Raw genomic sequence first — 19,443 nt, 5'->3', positions numbered from 1 at the left:
ATAAGGTGATGCTAGAGCCTCTCTGATGGTCCTCATATGTCAAGATAAGAATGTCCATTTAGCTGAATTAGACAGAAAGTGAACAGATAGAGAAATAACAGTTATTGAAAACAGAAAATAAGATACAAATAAGTATCTTCAACAACATTTTGTTTGTTTTTATATGAGAGTCACACACTGCAATATAATTTACTTATAATAATACACTTATTTCCTATACGAAATGCCGTTTCTTTTAGGTTTTCTATACTTTTTCAATGATACGGTTATTATATTATAACAACAGGCCACTGACTGAGGGAAAAAATGTATTCATCAGGCCTAAAAGTCCCTTTATTTGTAAGGGATAATTCCGTTATTGTTCTGTAACATTGCCCTGTTATTGGTTTATAAGATCTGTGTGAATGTATTGGCATTTTGGCGGACTTACTCTTTTTAAGTCAACCAGCTACTCAAATCTCTTCCACAAGAGCGTCATTCACTCATTTTATAATCCCAGATAAACAGGTAACTCGGTGATAAATACCCTGCCCTAAGGCAAATTAACATCTGGCCAGAACCATGCAAGAAAGCTGGAACTGAGCCTACAAACTTCCAGGCACAAGACAACTTCACTGCAAAGACTAATAAGTAAGTCATTTCTTAAAATAGGTTTATTTTCTCTTAATCTAAGCAGGTAAATGTAATGATCTGCCAATGAGATCAACATATTTTGCCTTTAAATCAAATGAGATATTATGAACTTGAAGTTAGATATTGGAGTTGCTTTATTCTTATTTTAAACATAAATCATGCCATTCCATTGGCAAACTGTCATATGCATCTGCTTAAATTAAGAAAAATTAAACTTATTTCAAGAAAAAAAAGCCCTATGTGTATAGTGCTTTCTATATGACCCCTTATTTTGACAATTTAGTGCACGTTTTTAACGATACTGCTTTTATGTCTAAAATTCAATTCAATTCAGTTCAGTTTATTTATATAGCGCCAATTCACAACGCATGTCATCTCAAAGCACTTTACATTTCAACCAGATCATCCAGTCAAATTGATTCAAAGTTTTCTATCTAAGGAAAACCAGTTGATTGCACCGATTTATTGACTCAAATTCAATCCCTCACACTAAGCATGCTTGTAGCGATGGTGGAGAGGAAAAACTCCCTTTTAACAGGAAGAAACCTCCAGCAGAACCAGGCTCAGTGTGAACGGCCATCTGCCGAGGCTGACTCTGGTCAAACATTCTGTGTGGCATCCTACTCACTCGGCAAGTGGACTGTATCGGATTTTGAATCGGTTTTGGTACTGGCTCAAAAAATATTGCAAAATCATCAAGAAAAACCTATGTCAGCAGCTCTGTTGCTGTGGGATACCAAGGCAACCCTGTCTCTCCTCTATAGGAAGTTGAACTTGTCTGCTGGTCATCACCTCCGTAGGGTCCATTTTTAAATATTAAATACGGGCTAAGTAAGGCTGTAGTACTGGGGTAGCTGTTCTCTAGGAATGGAATAAATCGGTCCATCAAACAAATGAGGCAGATGGTACATAGTGTATTTCCTAAGATGACTTTTAGGAGGAGTTTTTATCTTCTAAGATGGAAAATGTTAGTTTCCCCAAACAGGTGCATCTAATTTAGGATCATTAATGGAGTGGAGGTGGACATTTAGAAGGCAGATTAACAGGTCTTTGAGAGTCAGAATTCTAGCTGACAGACGGGTGTTCGAATACTTATTTGCATCTGTATCAAACTAATAAATATTTAAAAAAAAATCATACATGGGATTTCTGCTGAGCCCAAAGTCTGCAAACTTCTCTAGTGGATTGACATTTTTTAAAACATGTAGTTTTGTCACCAGGCTACTGGTGGACATCTTTGCCAGCCTTTTCTTGTTTTACAGTAATCCTTATATTCATTTTATGCATTATTCTACAGAGTCAGATATTTTTTTTCATTATGCATCCAATTCTGCCATAACTGTCTTGTTGACACAGCTGCAATTGACTTGACGTGGCATTTTTATGCAGCCCCCAACGTATCATTACATAACTATTGTGTTCGTTACCAATTGAGTTGTAGGCTTTTATGACTCTGTGAATTCTTTATGGATTACCTGTAATTTAATATGACACCCTGACTCTCTTGTGTCTTTGATTTTAAAACCCTGCAGTCTATTCTCAGCATCTTTGTATCCTATAGATTCTGTATACAATCTCCCTGTTATTTATTTGTTTATTGCCTGCCATTCTACGGTACATGTTGTTCATGTCATATTCACCCTGGAGCAATACAGCCACACATTTTCTCAGGAATCTATCCGCTTTAAAACACAGCGTCCTTCTGATTTATAATACAATTGTGCTGCTCATTTCTGCCATGCACTAGATCTCTGCATCTTCAAAATAGACATACACAGAATAAATCTTCATCATTTAGTGAGAGGCCTTTCAGCAAACTTGGCCATTTCTTCTTTTTATTACCGGTACATAATTAGGCTATTAATCCTTTAAACATTGTTGCACTAAAACAATCTACATGTCTGAGCACCACTTTTTCAACTTGCTGACTAAATCATGCATCCAAACAGTTTTATTTCAAACACTTAACCTGTAGTTTGTGGTTTACTGTTCTGTTTTGTGTGTGTGTTTTTAGCAATCATCAATTACTTTGACAATTAGAGGTGTGTTTAAATAGTCAACTAAAAGGCATTTTCATTACTTGTTTAGTTCCTTTAACAGTTGCTCTTCTTTTGGTCTTAAGTGTTTACGTGTCAGTATGATTGTATTTGTGTAGTGCATCTCATTATCATTTGCAATGTTTTTTAGCTGCATATATGCATGAGTTTACCTATTTTCTCAATGTGGGAAAGCAAGCAGCCATACAGAACCTAGAATAATAAAAAAAAGCATAGTGGCAAAGCGAATCCTGATTGCTTATATGGTATAAACACACTTTCTTTGGGAATAAAAAAAATTTAATTTAAACTCCAATTCAACTCCAGTTCATTTTTTTATGTATTTATTTTTTATGCTATTACTATAACACCTTTAACAGACACAGAGATGAATTAAGAAGCTGGTGAAGATTCTCAGTCATCCAGGTCATAATCATTCAAAAAATAAATAAATAAATAAATAACCAAAAAAACACTGAACTTTGTCTCCAAGTTTGAAGATGTTTCAGCGTGGCTTGGTTGCTTTTTTCTCTCAACGCTTTTCCTGACTTTTTGAATTGAAAAAGCTTCTTGGATGGGAAGAGAAACGTCTTCAAACGTGGAAACAAAGTCCAGTGGATTATTTTTAATTTTCTTTCTTTCTTTTTTTTTTAATTAAGAAGGTTGAATTTTTTTCGTGTATTACAAATAAAACTTTTCTAACCCCAAAAACTGCAATAACACTGCAAAAACATTCTAAAAATTGGCAAAACTTTCTCAAAATAAGTGTATTTGCCCCTGACTTAAGCAGATATGATAATCTGCCAATGGAATTAGTATTTTTACCCTCAAAATAAAATAATTAGATATTATGCACTTGATACTTATTTCTACGGAAGAGGATTAAGGCCACTGAAAAAATTAAAAAAGTTAACTGATTTTCTATTTCAGTATAATATAAGAAACAAGTCAGAATTCTGACTTTAATCTCAGAATTCTGACTGAATTCTGACAGCTAACAAACATGTTAGCATCAGCTGTAGCTATGTCTGTTTTAAAGACTAAACTATCTCTCTTGTTTCAATCACCTGCTCTTCCATTAATATAATAGCATCACCGGGGACCCCTTGGGCACCTAAAAACTCACCTAATTCCGACGTTTTCCACCAATGTTTTAGTGTTCCTCCCAAACCCTCTTTGTCAGTGAAGCACAGTGCTCCCACATCTCTTCCTTCATGATGCCCATCTACATTAAAGTCCACAATTCTGAGATTGAAGTCAGAATTCTGAGATAAAAGTCAGAAATCTTAGAAAAAAGTCAGAATTCCAAACAACTCACATCTTTGTCAGTGAAGCTGGGTGCTCACACATCTCTTCCTTCATGGTGCCCATTTATATTAAGGTCCAAAACTCTGAGATTAAAGTCAGAATTCTGACAAAAAAGTTAGCATTCTGAGATTAAATTTAGAACTCTGAGAAAGAAAATCTGAATTCTGAGAAAAAAGTGAGAATTCTGAGATTTAACTCAGAATTCTGAGGGGAAAAAAATCAGAATTTTGAGATAAAAGTCAAAAATTGTGAGAAAAATGTCTGAATTCTGAGATTAAAGTGAGAATTCTGACTTTTTTTCTCAGAATTCTGACTTTAATCTCAGAATTTTGACTTTTTTCTCAGAATTCTGACTTTTCTCTCAGAATTCTGACTTCTTTATTGTCAGAATTCAGTCAGAATTCTGAGATTAAAGTCAGAATTCTGAGAAAAAAGTCAGAATTCTGAGAAAAAAGTCAAAATTCTGACTTTTTTCCCATATTATACTGAAATAAAATTTTAAAATCAGTTAACTTGTTTAATTTCTTCAGTGGCTCTAATCCTCTTCCGTATATTTTTCACAATGATTTATTTGTTTATTTAATTTTCAGCACCTTGGCATTCCATACCCAATAACCAGCCTTGCACCTTCTCCACTGCCTCTGCTTCAGTGATTCCTCTCTTCCCTCCTTCGGGTTGCAGTAGATGTTTTTCGGAGCTGCAGAGGAGAGGTTGTGCGTGTCTCTCTCCTCCAGCAGCAGCAGGCGCTGACTCTTTCTTCAGCCTCCACCTTTCCCATCAAGGATATGGGGACCACCAGATTAGATGGGATTATTCCTCGTGTTGCCTGGCTTTTTATCCTCCTTGGCTTTTCTGGGACAAACGCAGAAGGTGAGACAGACGCGTATTTTTCTTTATTACTTTGCTTCCCAGAGGCGACGATACGCAGTGAATTACGCGTGTTTAAAAGTGTTGAAAGCCAGCGAAGAGTTGTAGGAAATATCTGCACGTGCGCCTTTTTTCAGAAATCTGCGGCTTTCACAGAGAGGAGCGCTGATTGGCGCACTTAGAGGCGTTTTTAAAAAACGGGAAAAAAAAAAAGAATTTCCATTTGGGATGCTTTACTAAAAGTGGTCTTAATTTTCTATTGAATCAGTTCAGCGCATATATCTTTATACCGTTATACAGTTTATCCTTATGGGGAACACAGCACTGAACGGATTATGTGGCTTCAGAGCGCAGAGTTTCGGGCGCTCTGACTTTTGGAAATGTTTAATACAATATAGAGATTTCTTGACGTTAACTTTCTCGGAGTTAATATCCAGAGACAATCATTTAAATAATGTTTAACTGAGACTTACGAAACTCTAGTTCTTGGATCATGACTTGAAAGGAAACTGAGAGAAATCGTTAAGATATATTTGAATTTCAAAAAAAAAAAAAAAAAGTTAAACTTTTTCTGCATTTCCTTGCTTTTGAACCACATACCTGCAAGTATTTTATGTATTTTTATTTTTTAATTTTAAACATTTTTATTTTCTTACTAAAACAAATTTGCAATTTTTTGTTCAGGAACTGAGCACAATACTTTAAAGGTACAGTGGAGGATGTTTTTTTTCCTGGGTGGATCATCTCAATAAGTGGTCCTCCTGATTGTCAATCATTCTGGTGATATGTTTATGTAAGGCCATCCCACGTGTTCGTCCCCATTTTCTTTTACCAGTGGTGAGTCTGACAAAGTGGAAAAATTGCAAATCTTCTTTTGGAACGTAAGTTTGTTTGAGCGATGCAAACAGCAACTTATGGGCTTGTGCATTTCTGCACGCGTCCCTCTCAGGAAAGGGCGGATCTTTTCAAAAATTCCCAAAGATCCTCCACTATACTTTTAGACAAACTTTCTTCTTTTGTCTTAGGTCTCGACCAGCCTTGCCCAATTTCTAAATGTTGCCACACTCTCTCAATTGAATTTAGGTGGTTGGCCACGTTGTCTACCCAGCCTTACATGCATGCATGAAACCTTGAGGGCACCTCAACCAACTGAATGTTTTAAAAAAGGCCTTAGAACATTTCTTTTTAGCAAAGTTTACCTTTAGATGTTTTTCTCTCTTCTAAAAATAGCTTTTTCATGCTTTTTCTCTTTTTTACCTGTACCACATTTTTTTATGAAAAATGCAGTATAAATTAAATGTGTTATTATTATTATTATTATTATTATTATTATTATTATTACTTAAATCTAATTTAGGGAGATATAGCTTAAACATCTAATCTTTGATTTTTCTACCAAATCCGATCAATTTGTTGCTTTTTTCTCTCACTTAGATTTCAGAATAAAAATGAATATTGACATGCAAACTTTGTCTAAAGGTTCCATTTCATACAGAGTTCCCTTTATAAGCATTTCATAATGGTCATATGTGAAGCCTTCAGAAATGAAAAAAACATTTCACTTTTAGCATTGCTTTTCTGAACCTCTTAGTACCCCCTCATGCCCTTTATGATGTCATGAGGGGGAAATTAGCTGTCTAGAGTGGTCTCTCCCAGCCAGGTATTATTCCTTGCCCCTAACCTATCATTATGATCTCTTACTGGTTGTCATAGTTGTGGGTTGTAGGGGTGTGGCCTTCAGGAGGACAGGGTGTGAAGAGCCAAAACAGCTTGTTCAGAGGAGGGCTGAATAAGGAGATTTTTGGTAAATGCCATCTGCTTGATCTGAGAGGAATCTTCCGCCATAACCAACAAAAACATGCTCTGGGGGGTCTCATTGTTAAATTTTTCAATTGTAGCATAATATGTGACCTTAATTTAAGAGGCGCTGAAATTGAAGCTGTGAAAATGCTTATAAAACAATGTTTCACTATGAACATTGAAAATATAACAAACTAAATATTTGCAGTGGTTTTACACAGTCAACTAGCTTGGGGAGTGTTGATCTACAGTATAGGCCATAGGCTAGCTCTCAGAAAGTGACTAGAAAGTGAGTTCCGTTCCAGCATCTTGGGTAATACTTTTTATTATGATTTTTATGAAGTAAAATGGTTAATCTTCTTTGAAAAAAAGTTGCACAAGTGGGCATCTTTAGTTAGTGAGTAATCGTCATTTGAAGTTGGGTAATACATGAAAAAATTGACATTTTAGCCTCTAATAGCATCTTTGACTCCAATTATCTCTAAAAGTAGTGGTTAGAGCAGTAGGCTTGGGCTCAAAGAAGGTTGCAAGTACCAGCCTACACTCAGAGTTCCTGAGCAAGACCTTTAACCCCACACTGCTCCATGGGCGCCACCCAATGGCAGTCCACTGCTCCCCAAGGGGATGGGTTAAATGCAAAGGGTGAATATCCCCATTGTGGGACAATACAGGGATTTAGATTTATTTTTTTTTTTTACAAGTTATAAATGCACATTTAAGAACAAAAGGTGATGAACTGATGTTTACCTGAGTTATGGAAGCCCAAGAAGTGCACTAGTGGAAAAATAGATCACACCAATCCCAGGGTTTGTATTAATATTCCAGCCTTAATCTGAACCATTTCATGCCCGGCTAACTGTTTGGATCTTTGATCTGCAGGGAGTTGGACTGGCACCCAACCTTTTTGATTCCATTTTTGTTTTACTCTATGTTTATTTAGTTTTTTCCATCAAACATAGCATATTTCATATCAGTCTTGGACATGTTTTGTGTTTAACTGTAAGTTGGATTGTTGAGTTCACGATTAACAGCTCTGCTGTTAACAGTTTCTCTCAATTGAGGAATAAATCTCACTGCTCCCCTTAAGTTACTTGGCTGCTTCTCTGGTTAATGCTTTAATAGGTTCTGGTAGTTTTGCAGTATTTTCAGAGCCTTTCTATTCTCATTAAATATATTGAACATAGATTGTCGCGCTTGAGAGATTGTTTTATTCACTCTACTTTCCGGCCCTGTCCACTTTAGTGCCTGCACTTCCTGATACTGTTTGTTCATTGCTCTTCTCCAACAGACCCCTGAGGTATTATGTTTGACTCACAGTAAGATTAGAATAAACAACAAGCTGAAGTGATTAGTTGATTTATGAAGGTTGCACTCATCCCTGTAGCTGAAGGAAGACATTTATTTGTGTGGATTTTAACTTGCAAGTTCTTTTCAATCACAAAATATCTGTTAAATCATTTTGAAAGTAATTATTCTGAGTATAAACCAAAGCACAAATAATTAGAAATGAGAAAGAAATGAAAGATAAACATCCTTTACTGGTTGAGGTGTTTCCCCAAAACAAATTAGTTTTCAGCAGGCTATGTGAATCTTTCCCTCTCTATCTCTTTTACCTCTTGCTGTTTCTCTGCTTCACTTGTTTCTTCTCTCCTCCTGCTGGTTCTGACTCAGATGAGTCTAAAACCCCCCCATCCAACTCGTGTCTCTGCTTGATGCTGATTTTCTAAGTCCTGCTGGTGCTGCTGCCACCTCCTGTTCGGTTATCAGCAGATATCCCTTCGTCTTATCTTCTCTCGCCCTGTTCTTCTCTTAAGGTTTGCCATCCCTTTGTGCTGCCCGTCCGCATGGATCCTCAGCTCCCCTGCTGCATCTGTATCTGAGAGAGCTGTCATGGTTTACTTTCTTCGGTTTTTATTTTGCTTTTCATCTTTATGCCTCAGTCTCCTGCATGCCTCAATAGTGTCTCCTGATCTCTTTTTTTCTTATCCTAAAATACTTCCTGCTGCTTCTTTTTCATTCTTTTTCTTGAAATATTTGTTTTTCTCTTGGCTGAAATGATACCTATGCTCACATTTAGTTTATTCATTCTGTCAAACTGTATGAACATTTTAACTTTGAGAGTTTAGTTATATCTCAGTCTATGTCGGGTTTAACTCTTGAGATACATTTTCACCTCAATTTTTGTGGTGCACATTTTTTACACATCGGCAGATGCATCCTGTAGGGATCAAAATTCCTTCGAAGTACAGAGAATCCCAGTTGCAGCTTTCAGCGCTAAGCTACCTTCTTCTTTTTCCTGAAAGACAGTTCAGTGTTTATTATGGTTGCTAAATGGCAACAAAGTAGAAATCCATATTTCAAGAGCCAGAGACTGTTCCTTGTTGGATGGGAAGACTCAAGTGCTTTTTTAAGTGATATATTTCATGAAGGTTGCTCTGTGACACATCCGCCTCCAGGGCTTCAAAGCCACTGTGCATTTAATTACCTTTTAACATTTTCAGTATGATGAGGTCTTCTAGTGTTGAGTAATTTCTCATTTCAATGGACGGAAAACGAAAAGAAACAAATATTCATGCACGTTTTTGATAAGACTGATGATTATTTTACTTTGCAATGTAAAGGACAGTTTTGGTCAGAAGGGGAATGCAGGAATTTGTTAATGGATTATTTGCCTTCTATGCTTTCTTTAAACCAACATTAATGTAAGTAACTTTAAACCTTCATTAAGTTTTTTTCAGAACTTTGTGATTATACGTTGACCTACTACTAGTTGAATGACACCTCTGTCTTGGCCTGAGGGGGTCTGTATCACTTTCACAGACACTAAGCAATGTTGAGGAGGGTGTCAGTAACACTGCAACCTAAAACAATTGCAAATGCGCAGACTGCTTTCCCCATTTGTTATAAAGACGGAGGTTGATGAGACTTAATTTCCCTAAGAGACTGTATATTTGTCAAAATTGTACAGGGTTGATATTCTGGTGATGCAGCAAATTCCTTTAGGGATCTACATGTGTGTTTACTGTTAAATTATCAAAGATAACATATTTATCTATTTCAAGGCTCTAAACTTGTCAGAACATCAGTTGCTGATACAGAAAATTGTACAAATAAGTACAAGTTAAACATTTATTTCCAACATCATCATTTAACATTGTTTCACCACAATTAGATTCATTAACTAATCACTATCCATCTTTCACACAGTAACTGGAAACCAAAATGTAGTTCAAGCCAACTGCAGGCGACAGGGATATCAGCATTTTACCTTGCTGTTCCTCATGGGAAATGTTGACTCCCTTTAGGCAAAACAATACAGTGTTTTTCTGAACGGGGGAGCCACTATTGACCAGAATTGAAAGGCATCATAGATTTATTAACATAAGAATACGATGCACAGGTTTCAGTTTATTTCTTTACAATTTACCTTATACAATTAAGTCCAGAATTAATCAAAATTTCTGACTGTTTTGTTTTAGATTTTAACTAACATTTAATTTTACTAAAACCCTTCTCTTAGAATTTTAGACCAGTTAATCCAGAGACCCAACTCTGTGATGGCAGCTAAACATTAGATTAAAGGCAATGAGGCTAAAACATCAAAGACTTCATCACCAAAGGTGAGTCCTCTGGATACCAGTAGAAAAATGCAAAATGCAGGTAATTCATTGTAAAAAGCACTTGTTTGCTCTAATGCCAGTTAAGGTGTTTGCATGGATAAGCACTAACTTTTGACATGGCATGTTCTACATTTGTATAAATCAATGTATTAGTTCTTTTTCATTTTTTTCCTCAAAATGTATACATTTGGCATCATGTGATCTGACATCATGATGCACTTGCTTGACATTTGGATTAAAAAACTTCGGTAGATTTGCTACCTTAATTAAAGGCAGTGGTGTCAAAAGAACATACATTTGCAACTTAAGTAAGTAGAAGTATAGATACTGCAGTTTAAAAACACTGGTAAAAGTTGAAGTATCAACTTGACCTCTTTAAGTGAAAAAGTATGTGCTCCAAAAACTACTTAGAGTATAAAGTAACCTTTAAAAAAACAGCAAGATGTCACTATATGAATTGTAATCTCAATTATTCGACTATTTCAAAAAATTCTTTAAGATAGGGCCTAGGATGAGGGAGGTTTTGTTGGTCTCCGTCTCCATCTCCCAATACGCTCTCGCCTGTGTCCTACCTTTCAGACATTTCAGCATCTTTTTCTGAATCCTACATTGTAGCATGGCATAGACAATTCATGTTTGCAGTTTGAAGAACACCTGCTTGCTTCTGATGATTTCCTTTAGCTAACCAATGACTGTTTGCGTTATATGATTCATCCAATTACACCAGTTTTCACTAGATGTTAATGGAGCCAATGATCTGCATTAGATAGCACACATGACGTCAAATAAATATAAATAATATTTATAAACATTAAACCGAAACCAAGAGTAACGAGTAACGTTTGTTTCAAAAATGTAGGGAATAGAAAGTACAGATACTTGTGTGAAAATGTAATGAGTAGAAGTCAGAAGTAGGAAGAAAAATAAGTAATGGAGGAAATGATAGATACCTAAAAAGTACATAAATACAGTAACGAAGTATTTGTACTTTTTTACTTGGCGCCTGTGATTATATGGTGTTTTTTTTCTTTTTATTGCTGGAGGCTCTGTAAAATTTGTCTAAAGTTTAGACTCTAAACTCACCTACTGTGCTAAAAGCGATAAGTAAAAAGAAAAAAGTGTTTTGCACTTCAGACAAACAAAAAATGAGTTTTGTGGTGCATTCATCTCTGCTTTAAAAGTACAGCCAACAATTCTCACTTCATTTGCCTATGATGGTGCCCAAACAGAGAGGAAAACTGGTCACTTTACTCAGGAAAAAAGGATTACATGAAAAAAAGCAAATTTTCTGCTCAAGCAAGTCTTGCTCAGTTGCTGCATCTTTGAAGTGGTTATACTCTCTTCCCCTACATTTACAGTCCACCAGAGATCTTCCCTTCATAGCAAATTCATCTGCTCAAAACCTGTGATGTGTGAGCTAAAGTTTGTGAAATAAATCTGGTGTAGCTAGAATTTGACCTAAATAACCAATGGAAGTGGTGAAACTGATAAATCGTTTAGGATGGTCGAAGTTGTTATGGTTTGCAAGGTTTTTTATGTTGCTGGAAATCATTGATAAAGACTTGCCATCTTTAATGGATGATTTTATTTCACTGCTATAGAGTGGGTAATTAGGAATTTATGTTTCGCCTTCATTAAAATGTTTACTGTAATTTCTCATGTCTTGTTCTTTCTGGGTTTATTAAAAGTTACATCACTTAATATATTTGTTTTGGATTTGCTCAGTTTAGTATTTTTGAGTGTCGTACATACTGATATTTCTTGCCTTTGATATTGCTAATATGTGTGCTTCTTTTAAAGCAATCCTGGATTAAGTTATTGTACTTGTTTAATGTTTACGCATGTTAACTGGGTTCCCTACATCACTTTTGGTCTTAATTTTTGTAATAATTTTAGCTGTAGGAAAGGTAAGGTCCATGAAATCATTCAAGGAGGTATATAGTTGACCATCTCTGCGTTGATAGGATAATATTTTTATGCTTATTTTCCTCTTGAAAGAGAGAGTTCATGGTTAAAGGGCTTTTGAAAGAGAAACAGACTGACAGCATCAGAGATCCTTTTACCTTACTAAGCACTGGACATGTTCCTATTTCAACTACTTATAACTATGTCTACACTACATCCATTGTGTAATCTTAGTTACTTTTTGCTCAAGCAAACAGTGCCAATATTTAAAAAAAAATGACACAGAAGAGCCTTTTTTATGGTATGCGTCCAAAACAATCAGTTTATATGTAGGTGGACCAAATTGTTGTAAAAGACTAAAAGCTCTCCTTGAATGAAAATTCCATTTTCCTTTTCAGCTCTCGGATTTTTCTCTGAGTGGTTGGAATTTTTCATTGAGTAGCAAAGGTTCATATTTTCCAATTCTGGAGTTTGCTGCTTTAGACACACTTAACGCAAGTCAATGCCTGAAAGCTCAAAACATGCAGCATGTCATGATTTTACTAAGGTCTGACCCAAAAAGCAGAAAAAACAATACAGAGAGAAAACCAGGGCAAAGTTTTAACAGGTTTATTGAGGAGATAATGCAGGATCTAGTGTTGCTCTGAACACTGCTTAACCGGAACTGGAAAGTGAGGTGAAGACACTCTGGATAGTTCAGGCTCAGTGGGAAATTTGATTCTTGAACTTGACTCTTGACAGGGTTTACCCAGAATGCGGTTGTTTTGTAGGTAAACGGAGAAAGTGACTGCCACTTGGATTTCCTGCGGTACTTGAAGGGTTGGTGTGGAGATGAATCCCTTGCTCAGTGTGAAGCTCAAACGATCCCTTGGAGGAAAGTAGATCCAAGCATCCAGTTTGAATCCCTAGCTCAGTTAGAAGCTCAGATGATACTTCCAGGGAGAGAAGGTCCGAAAACATCCAGTTCGCAGGATGACTTCCTGCCGAGAGGCAAAGACAAAAAACTCGGTTAGGACTCAGGTTGACAAAACTCAGTTTGATTCAGTAGAAACTCAGCTTGGCTAAAGTACCCAAAACTGGCAAACACTCTGGTGTCGAGGTAGTGGCAGTCAGCAGCTTAAGAGCATTCCGTTAACGAGGTAACCCTCCACAGGTGTGTGAGGAGGCGGACCAGAACCATGCGCATCCTGGTGGAGGAAGGGAGACAAACACAAAAACACAAACCACACAGACAGGAATCCTAACACACCATTTAAAGCATCTTGAAGCATTTCAGTTGTTAACCCTTGAAATGGTGCAAAGATGCATCACCCCACAAAACGTGAATGACCACCATAGACTTTGCTTTGAATGCCTTCACCATTATTACACCTTAACTGTCGGACACTCATCTGTTTCACAACACAATGGGTGGATTCTAACCCAACTTCAGGAATCAATGCTTGAGAGCTTTGCTTTGTTTTATGCTTATATTATGATGTTACTTCATGGTTTATAAGATAAAGAGTTGCAGAGCGTTTGCATTGCATAGCATTTTTACCTGCTGTCTTCAATTGTTCCTTCTAAAATATCTATTCTGATTATTTTTTTAAGCTTTTCTGTTGAACGTTCTTGATTGTTTTGATGTGTAGTAAAGCAGATTATTAATGGTGAAACAAAGATTTCACAATTTCTTTGGTGCTTCATTTTGTTTCCTGTCTTACATTTAAAACATTGTTCCTTATGGCTGTTTTTTTCTTTAAATATTTGTGTAATTACTACAAATATTTCTCTTGTTATTCAGTGAACCCTACAGCTCAACATGCCGGTTTGGTGCTCATAAAATTAAAACTTTGAGCCTGGAAGGACAAACTAAACACTGTTATTGATTACCATAACGTGATTTCCTCATGGAGTTTGTGGACCATTAATAAAGCTGTTGTTATTTAAGGTTGAGCTTAGCGGCAGCACACTGGAAGACAAGTTTGTTCTAAATTAAGTCAATGAATCAAATTATGACATTTTTACTTATTAATATAGCTTAAAGTATATGTCAGTTTTTTTATATATGCATATTTTATTCTACTAAGTGGAGGTAATAATAGGATTTGTTTTACATAAATTTAATTTGTAAACAAACCAGAATTTCTGTATGCATTTAGGAGATAAATCATCTTTTTTCCATAATGCTTCATGAATTTTACTTCTTAATTTTACTACTTTATTTTATCATTTAGGGAGGTTTTTGCAATAAAACTGTAAAAAGTACCTGCTCAACTGCCTCTACTGCCTCTCTGACATACAGTACCATTGTCAATCTACAGGGTTTATTATGATTTTAGCTTTGCAGCTATTAAATCTTTAATTATTTTTATATTTCTAAAAGGCTTAGAGTTAATTAATTCATGGGATTGGCATTTTTCCAAAATCCCCTTTGTGAGCATAGAATCTCATTAAGAAGGAGAAAGCCTCTGCTCTAATTCCCAAAAAAAGTTGCCTCGCTGGGTCAGATCCTGTTGGTCACGAATGAAGAGAGAGCTGGCTCTTTAAACTAAACGACTGCTGCTGATTTGGAGCCTCTTACCTTCACTCTCTCTCTTTCTTACTTTTTTTATTTGCCTGCGCTGAAGAGCACACACACTAACACATGTCACACACAAAGAGTTCACTGAGATAGCTATGAGATGATAGAAGAACTGAAAAGGTACAGTTCATAAAATGAGTAAAAGCATGAAAAGGATTCAAATCTGGATCCATTTCAACTTTTGTGACAATTTAAACTGAAAGTATGTTTCAACCCAAATGCTACTTCAGCTCACATGTCGATCAGGAAACTTCAGATTGACACATGTTAAAACAAAAATGCGAAACATTTGCCTTGAGAGTTGGCTTGATTTGAAAATGATTACATTGTTTTTCTGGTTAATAATCAGCACCTGGCATAGCATCAATGCTTTTTGTGGGCTGACATCAAAAACTGTTTAACTTCCATTGATTATTGGGCTATGTGAGCTAAAGACCACCTTATGGCAGTCTGAGCTCCTTTCAACTACTGTAGAAGGACAAGCTAAGTCAAAAGTTGTTGTTCGACAACAAAACAGATGTGGCACTTACGTGATTAGACATACACTCACCGGCCACTTTATTAGGTACACAAGAGCATCTCTGAACGCACAGTACGTCGAACTTTGAGGAAGATGGGCTACGGCAGCAGAAGACCACACCGGGTGCCACTCCTTTCAGCTAAGAACAGGAAACTGAGGCTACAATTTGTACAAGCTCATGGAAATTGGACAATAGAAGATTGGAAAAACGTTGCCTGGTCTGATGAGTCTCGATTTCTGCTGCGACATTCGGATGGTAGGGTCAGAATTTGGCGTCTAAAACATGAAAGCATGGATCCATCCTGCCTTGTATCAACGGTTCAGGCTGGTGGTGGTGGTGTCATGGTGTGGGGAATATTTTCTTGGCACTCTTTGGGCCCCTTGGTACCAATTGAGCATCGTTGCAACGCCACAGCCTACCTGAGTATTGTTGCTGACCATTTCCATCCCTTTATGACCACAATGTACCCAACTTCTGATGGCTACTTTCAGCAGCGCCATGTCATAAAGCTGGAATCATCTCAGACTGGTTTCTTGAACATGACAATGAGTTCACTGTACTCAAATGGCCTCCACAGTCACCAGATCTCAATTCAATAGAGCATCTTTGGGATGTGGTGGAACGGGAGATTCGCATCATGGATGTGCAGCCGACAAATCTGCGGCAACTGTGTGATGCCATCATGTCAATATGGACCAAACTCCCTGAGGAATGCTTCCAGCACCTTGTTGAATCTATGCCACGAAGAATTGAGGCAATTCTGAAGGCAAAAGGGGGTCCAACCCATTACTAGCATGGGGTACCTAATAAAGTGGCCGGTGAGTGTATTTCTGGTGTTCTGATGTTGGATTCAGTCCAGTGAGCAAAATTTGCCCTTGTTTTTACAAGTAACGCCATGACTTTTAAATCTGCTTGTTTGCTATCAGATTCCAAAACACAATTTTGTTTTTAATTTCTTATTTTTTTAAATTTGTTTAACATTTTTTAATTTTCAAGTGCTAAACCTTGAAGTTACAGGCCTAGGATTCCTGGCAGCTAAGAGTTACAGTTTGTTTTACAGTGTCCTTTGACAAAACTGAAAACTTTTTACTTAAGGATTTTCTTGCTTTTCACTTAGTTTATGAATTTTATGGTCAATATATTTGATGAACAGGAAAGAAAGTCTAGATCTCCAGCTTTTGATCGCCTGATTAAAAGTCAAAGCAGCTTAGGGAAAAGTTGGCTCATTAAAACTCATGGGTGTTTAATTTGGAAATCTAGTTTCAAAGTCAGAAATGTTTTGGTGTTAATCATCAATTTACAGCCTGGTCAGAAATGGCTTCCAGTGTTATTTCTTAGTCTATGGTGTATTCTGAGGAATATTTCCTCTTTTGTGGCTTTTAGAGACCCCTACTGTCAAACAATATACATTGATTAATACAGATGTTGATACATGTTAGAAAATATTTGGGTTTATTACTTTACATCAGGAATTGGATTGCCCCATCAATATATTTCCAATAAAAAGCTATAGGTACCCATGAGATGCATTAACACATAATTTTCCTGTAGTGCTTAAATAAATTGGTTAAATATGCGTCAAACCAGTGGTGTAGTCTATGTGATATGCGAGTATACGCCGTATACCCACTAGAAAACCTTGTGAATTTCCGTATAACCACTTAAACGTGAGAATGAGAATATCTAAAAGCAAATTAAAAATAAAAAGAAACAATAGAAATATGTTTATTATCTATGAAGTTCAGGTGAACGCCGACTCCTCTAGTTCATAGGTCAGTATTGGTAGCCCGTCCTATGACTCAGTACCCATAAAGTAGCCCTCAGCCTTAAAAAAGTTGGTGAACCCTGGCCTAAATTAACTGAAAATGCTTAAACCTGCCGGCAAAGCGTGTTTGCTTTTATTTTCCTGGTGCCTGCAGTTTGGATTACGTTCATGAAAACCGCGTCCAGCCGCCGCAGCGAACCTCGAGGAGGCGACCGGGCCATTGGCTGCTGTTGAATGGGATTCCTACTGACAGTGCACTGCCGGTATGGGGGGGTCTGAGTGGCTCCGACAGAAATAATTGCAAGGCAGGATGGTAATCTGGATGAACTGACTGCACTGATGAAGTTTTCAGGTGGACTTTCCCACTTAAAAACATATTAAAACTACTTTATTCCCACTGATCACAGCAAATATAGCTGCAAGGCAAAGAAAGGATAGAGCAGGGAGCCTGAACACCTTAAACCACTGATCACTTGCATGCAAACCATCTGTACAGATAAAAGATCTTCCCTGTTGTTGTCAAATATAAGTCATCTCTTGATGATCAGTATAAATGGGCCTCCTGTTAATCTTCTTGAACCTAGGAAGTATGTGACAACATGGTTAAGAAACCGCCGCTCTGCAACAGAAACAAGAAGACATTTTATAGACACTGTTTTAACCTGCATAGTACTTCTGTACTTACATGTAGTACTCGATGCTTAAGAATGTTTTGTTGTACTGTTTCATAGATTCTATATCTTTTCAATACAAAGCCAACTGTAGTACAGTTTGTTGTTCATTGATTCAAATGTAAGCAACAGAGAAATTAAGCAATGTTAAATATGCTTAAAAGTTATCCAGGTTGGCACCATAGGATTGGTGTGTATCGGGCAGGGTTAAATTGCATATCGGGCAGAGTTAAATTACCTGTAAATAATGGGAAAGGTTTTGCAGTTCTATGGTAGTAGAACAAAAGGCAAGGTTCTGGGTAATTGTCAACTGCCCAAGGAGAAATTTTGCTTTGATTCTGTTTTATCTTCCTGTATTTTAATCATGTAAAGCACTTTGCATTGTCTTTGTACTGAATTGTGCTATACAAATGAATTTGCCTTGCCTTGCCTTAAAAATAAAAAATGGTCAATTACATTGCACTTACTGGCGTGCTTATTTCTAAGCACAGTATACCCACTACAATAATGTAGACTACACCACTGCCTCAAACATACAAGCTCACTGAATTTGTCAAGATTCAGCTGCCCAAATTTGCCTCATCTGACCATCTGGACGCTATAATGTTTCTCTGTGGACAAGATGATACTCTGTGCCTCTGCCTCCAAGTGGTAGAGCTGTAAATAATTGAGTGTTCCCCATCTAAACACTTGCTTTATTGCTGTAGTGGCCAAAAACGACAGAAAGAAAAGCCTATCAGAGCTCTTTAGTGTGCATTTACCTAACCACATAGCCTGCAAAGACTTCAGAAACAAAAGAACAACAATCCACAGAATAGCAGATCAGTTAATGAAAACCCCAAATTTGCTTTACATAGAAACACTTTCAGTATTCCACGAAATAAAAATAAAAACATTTTTTTTTTATAAAATGAAAGCACTTTAAAATGGCCCTCATGGTTCTACTATGGTGTTAAGAAAGTCCAGGTTGTCTGATAGTGGTCTTCAGCTCATCTGCAATGTAGAATGATGTGTCTATCGTCTTCTCCTTTGACATTACCCCTTATTTTGATTGGGTTTAAGTCAGCCCACATTGCTGACACAGCTTATTTTATATTTTAACCAGTAATTTTGGGAGTGTGTTCATGCAGGTGGCAAGTACCGATGGAAAATAAAACTATAGAACATAATTGACCAACACCAGGGCATGAAATAGCACCTAAGATCATCACTGATTGCAGAAACTTCAAATTAGACCTCAACCAAAGTGGATTCTAGAAAGTTAGTTTCCAAAGATGACAGTCAATTTTATTTAATTAATTAGATAAACCCCTGGACAACAATTCCCTTTTCTCTCCAGCCCAGGAAGGACAAAAGAAAAGCAACTCTTGAAGCCCATGTTATGGATATTTCCATTATACTTTACAATAACCATCAAAAACATAATTTATAAATGGTAAAGACACTATTTCATTAATGATTAAGATCTATTTTATTATTGTTTTGACTTTAAAGCTACAATGTGTAATAATTACAGGGATATACAGTCAGAAATGTAATATATTATACATAACTATGTTATTTATCATCATCTACGAGCTCAGCCTCTTAACCTTAATATTTGCGTTGCCTTAGAATTCGTTATTTATAATTACATAGGAGCGGGTCTCGCGGCCATGGAGGCAGACATCTTTGCGCTACGGCAGCGCAGAGCCAACAAACTAGTGATTGCGAGATCGCCAAAACGTCACAACGATGTAGAAAAAATAACGGGT

The 19,443-nt window shown here is 36.7% G+C and overlaps 1 protein-coding gene across 1 annotated transcript in view; it reads left to right on the top strand.

Annotated features, from left to right (window-relative positions):
- Positions 1-4,640: 4,640 nt before the first annotated feature.
- LOC119778721 (contactin-associated protein-like 4) overlaps positions 4,641-19,443 on the top strand; it is a gene marked incomplete at its 3' end in the record, with an annotated part of 133,865 nt that continues 119,062 nt past the window's right edge. Inside the window, exon 1 of the mRNA XM_038278069.1 lies at positions 4,641-4,847. Within this exon, the coding sequence (XP_038133997.1) occupies positions 4,763-4,847 (85 nt within the window). The remainder of the gene's footprint in view (positions 4,848-19,443) is intronic.

The sequence above is a fragment of the Cyprinodon tularosa genome, unplaced genomic scaffold (genome assembly GCF_016077235.1).
Source record: "Cyprinodon tularosa strain WSP-4 unplaced genomic scaffold, ASM1607723v1 ctg1373, whole genome shotgun sequence".
Classification (NCBI taxonomy): Eukaryota; Metazoa; Chordata; class Actinopteri; order Cyprinodontiformes; family Cyprinodontidae; genus Cyprinodon; species Cyprinodon tularosa.
The sequence above is the reverse complement of the archived record's forward strand: the minus strand, read 5'-3'. Positions and strand labels throughout refer to the sequence as shown.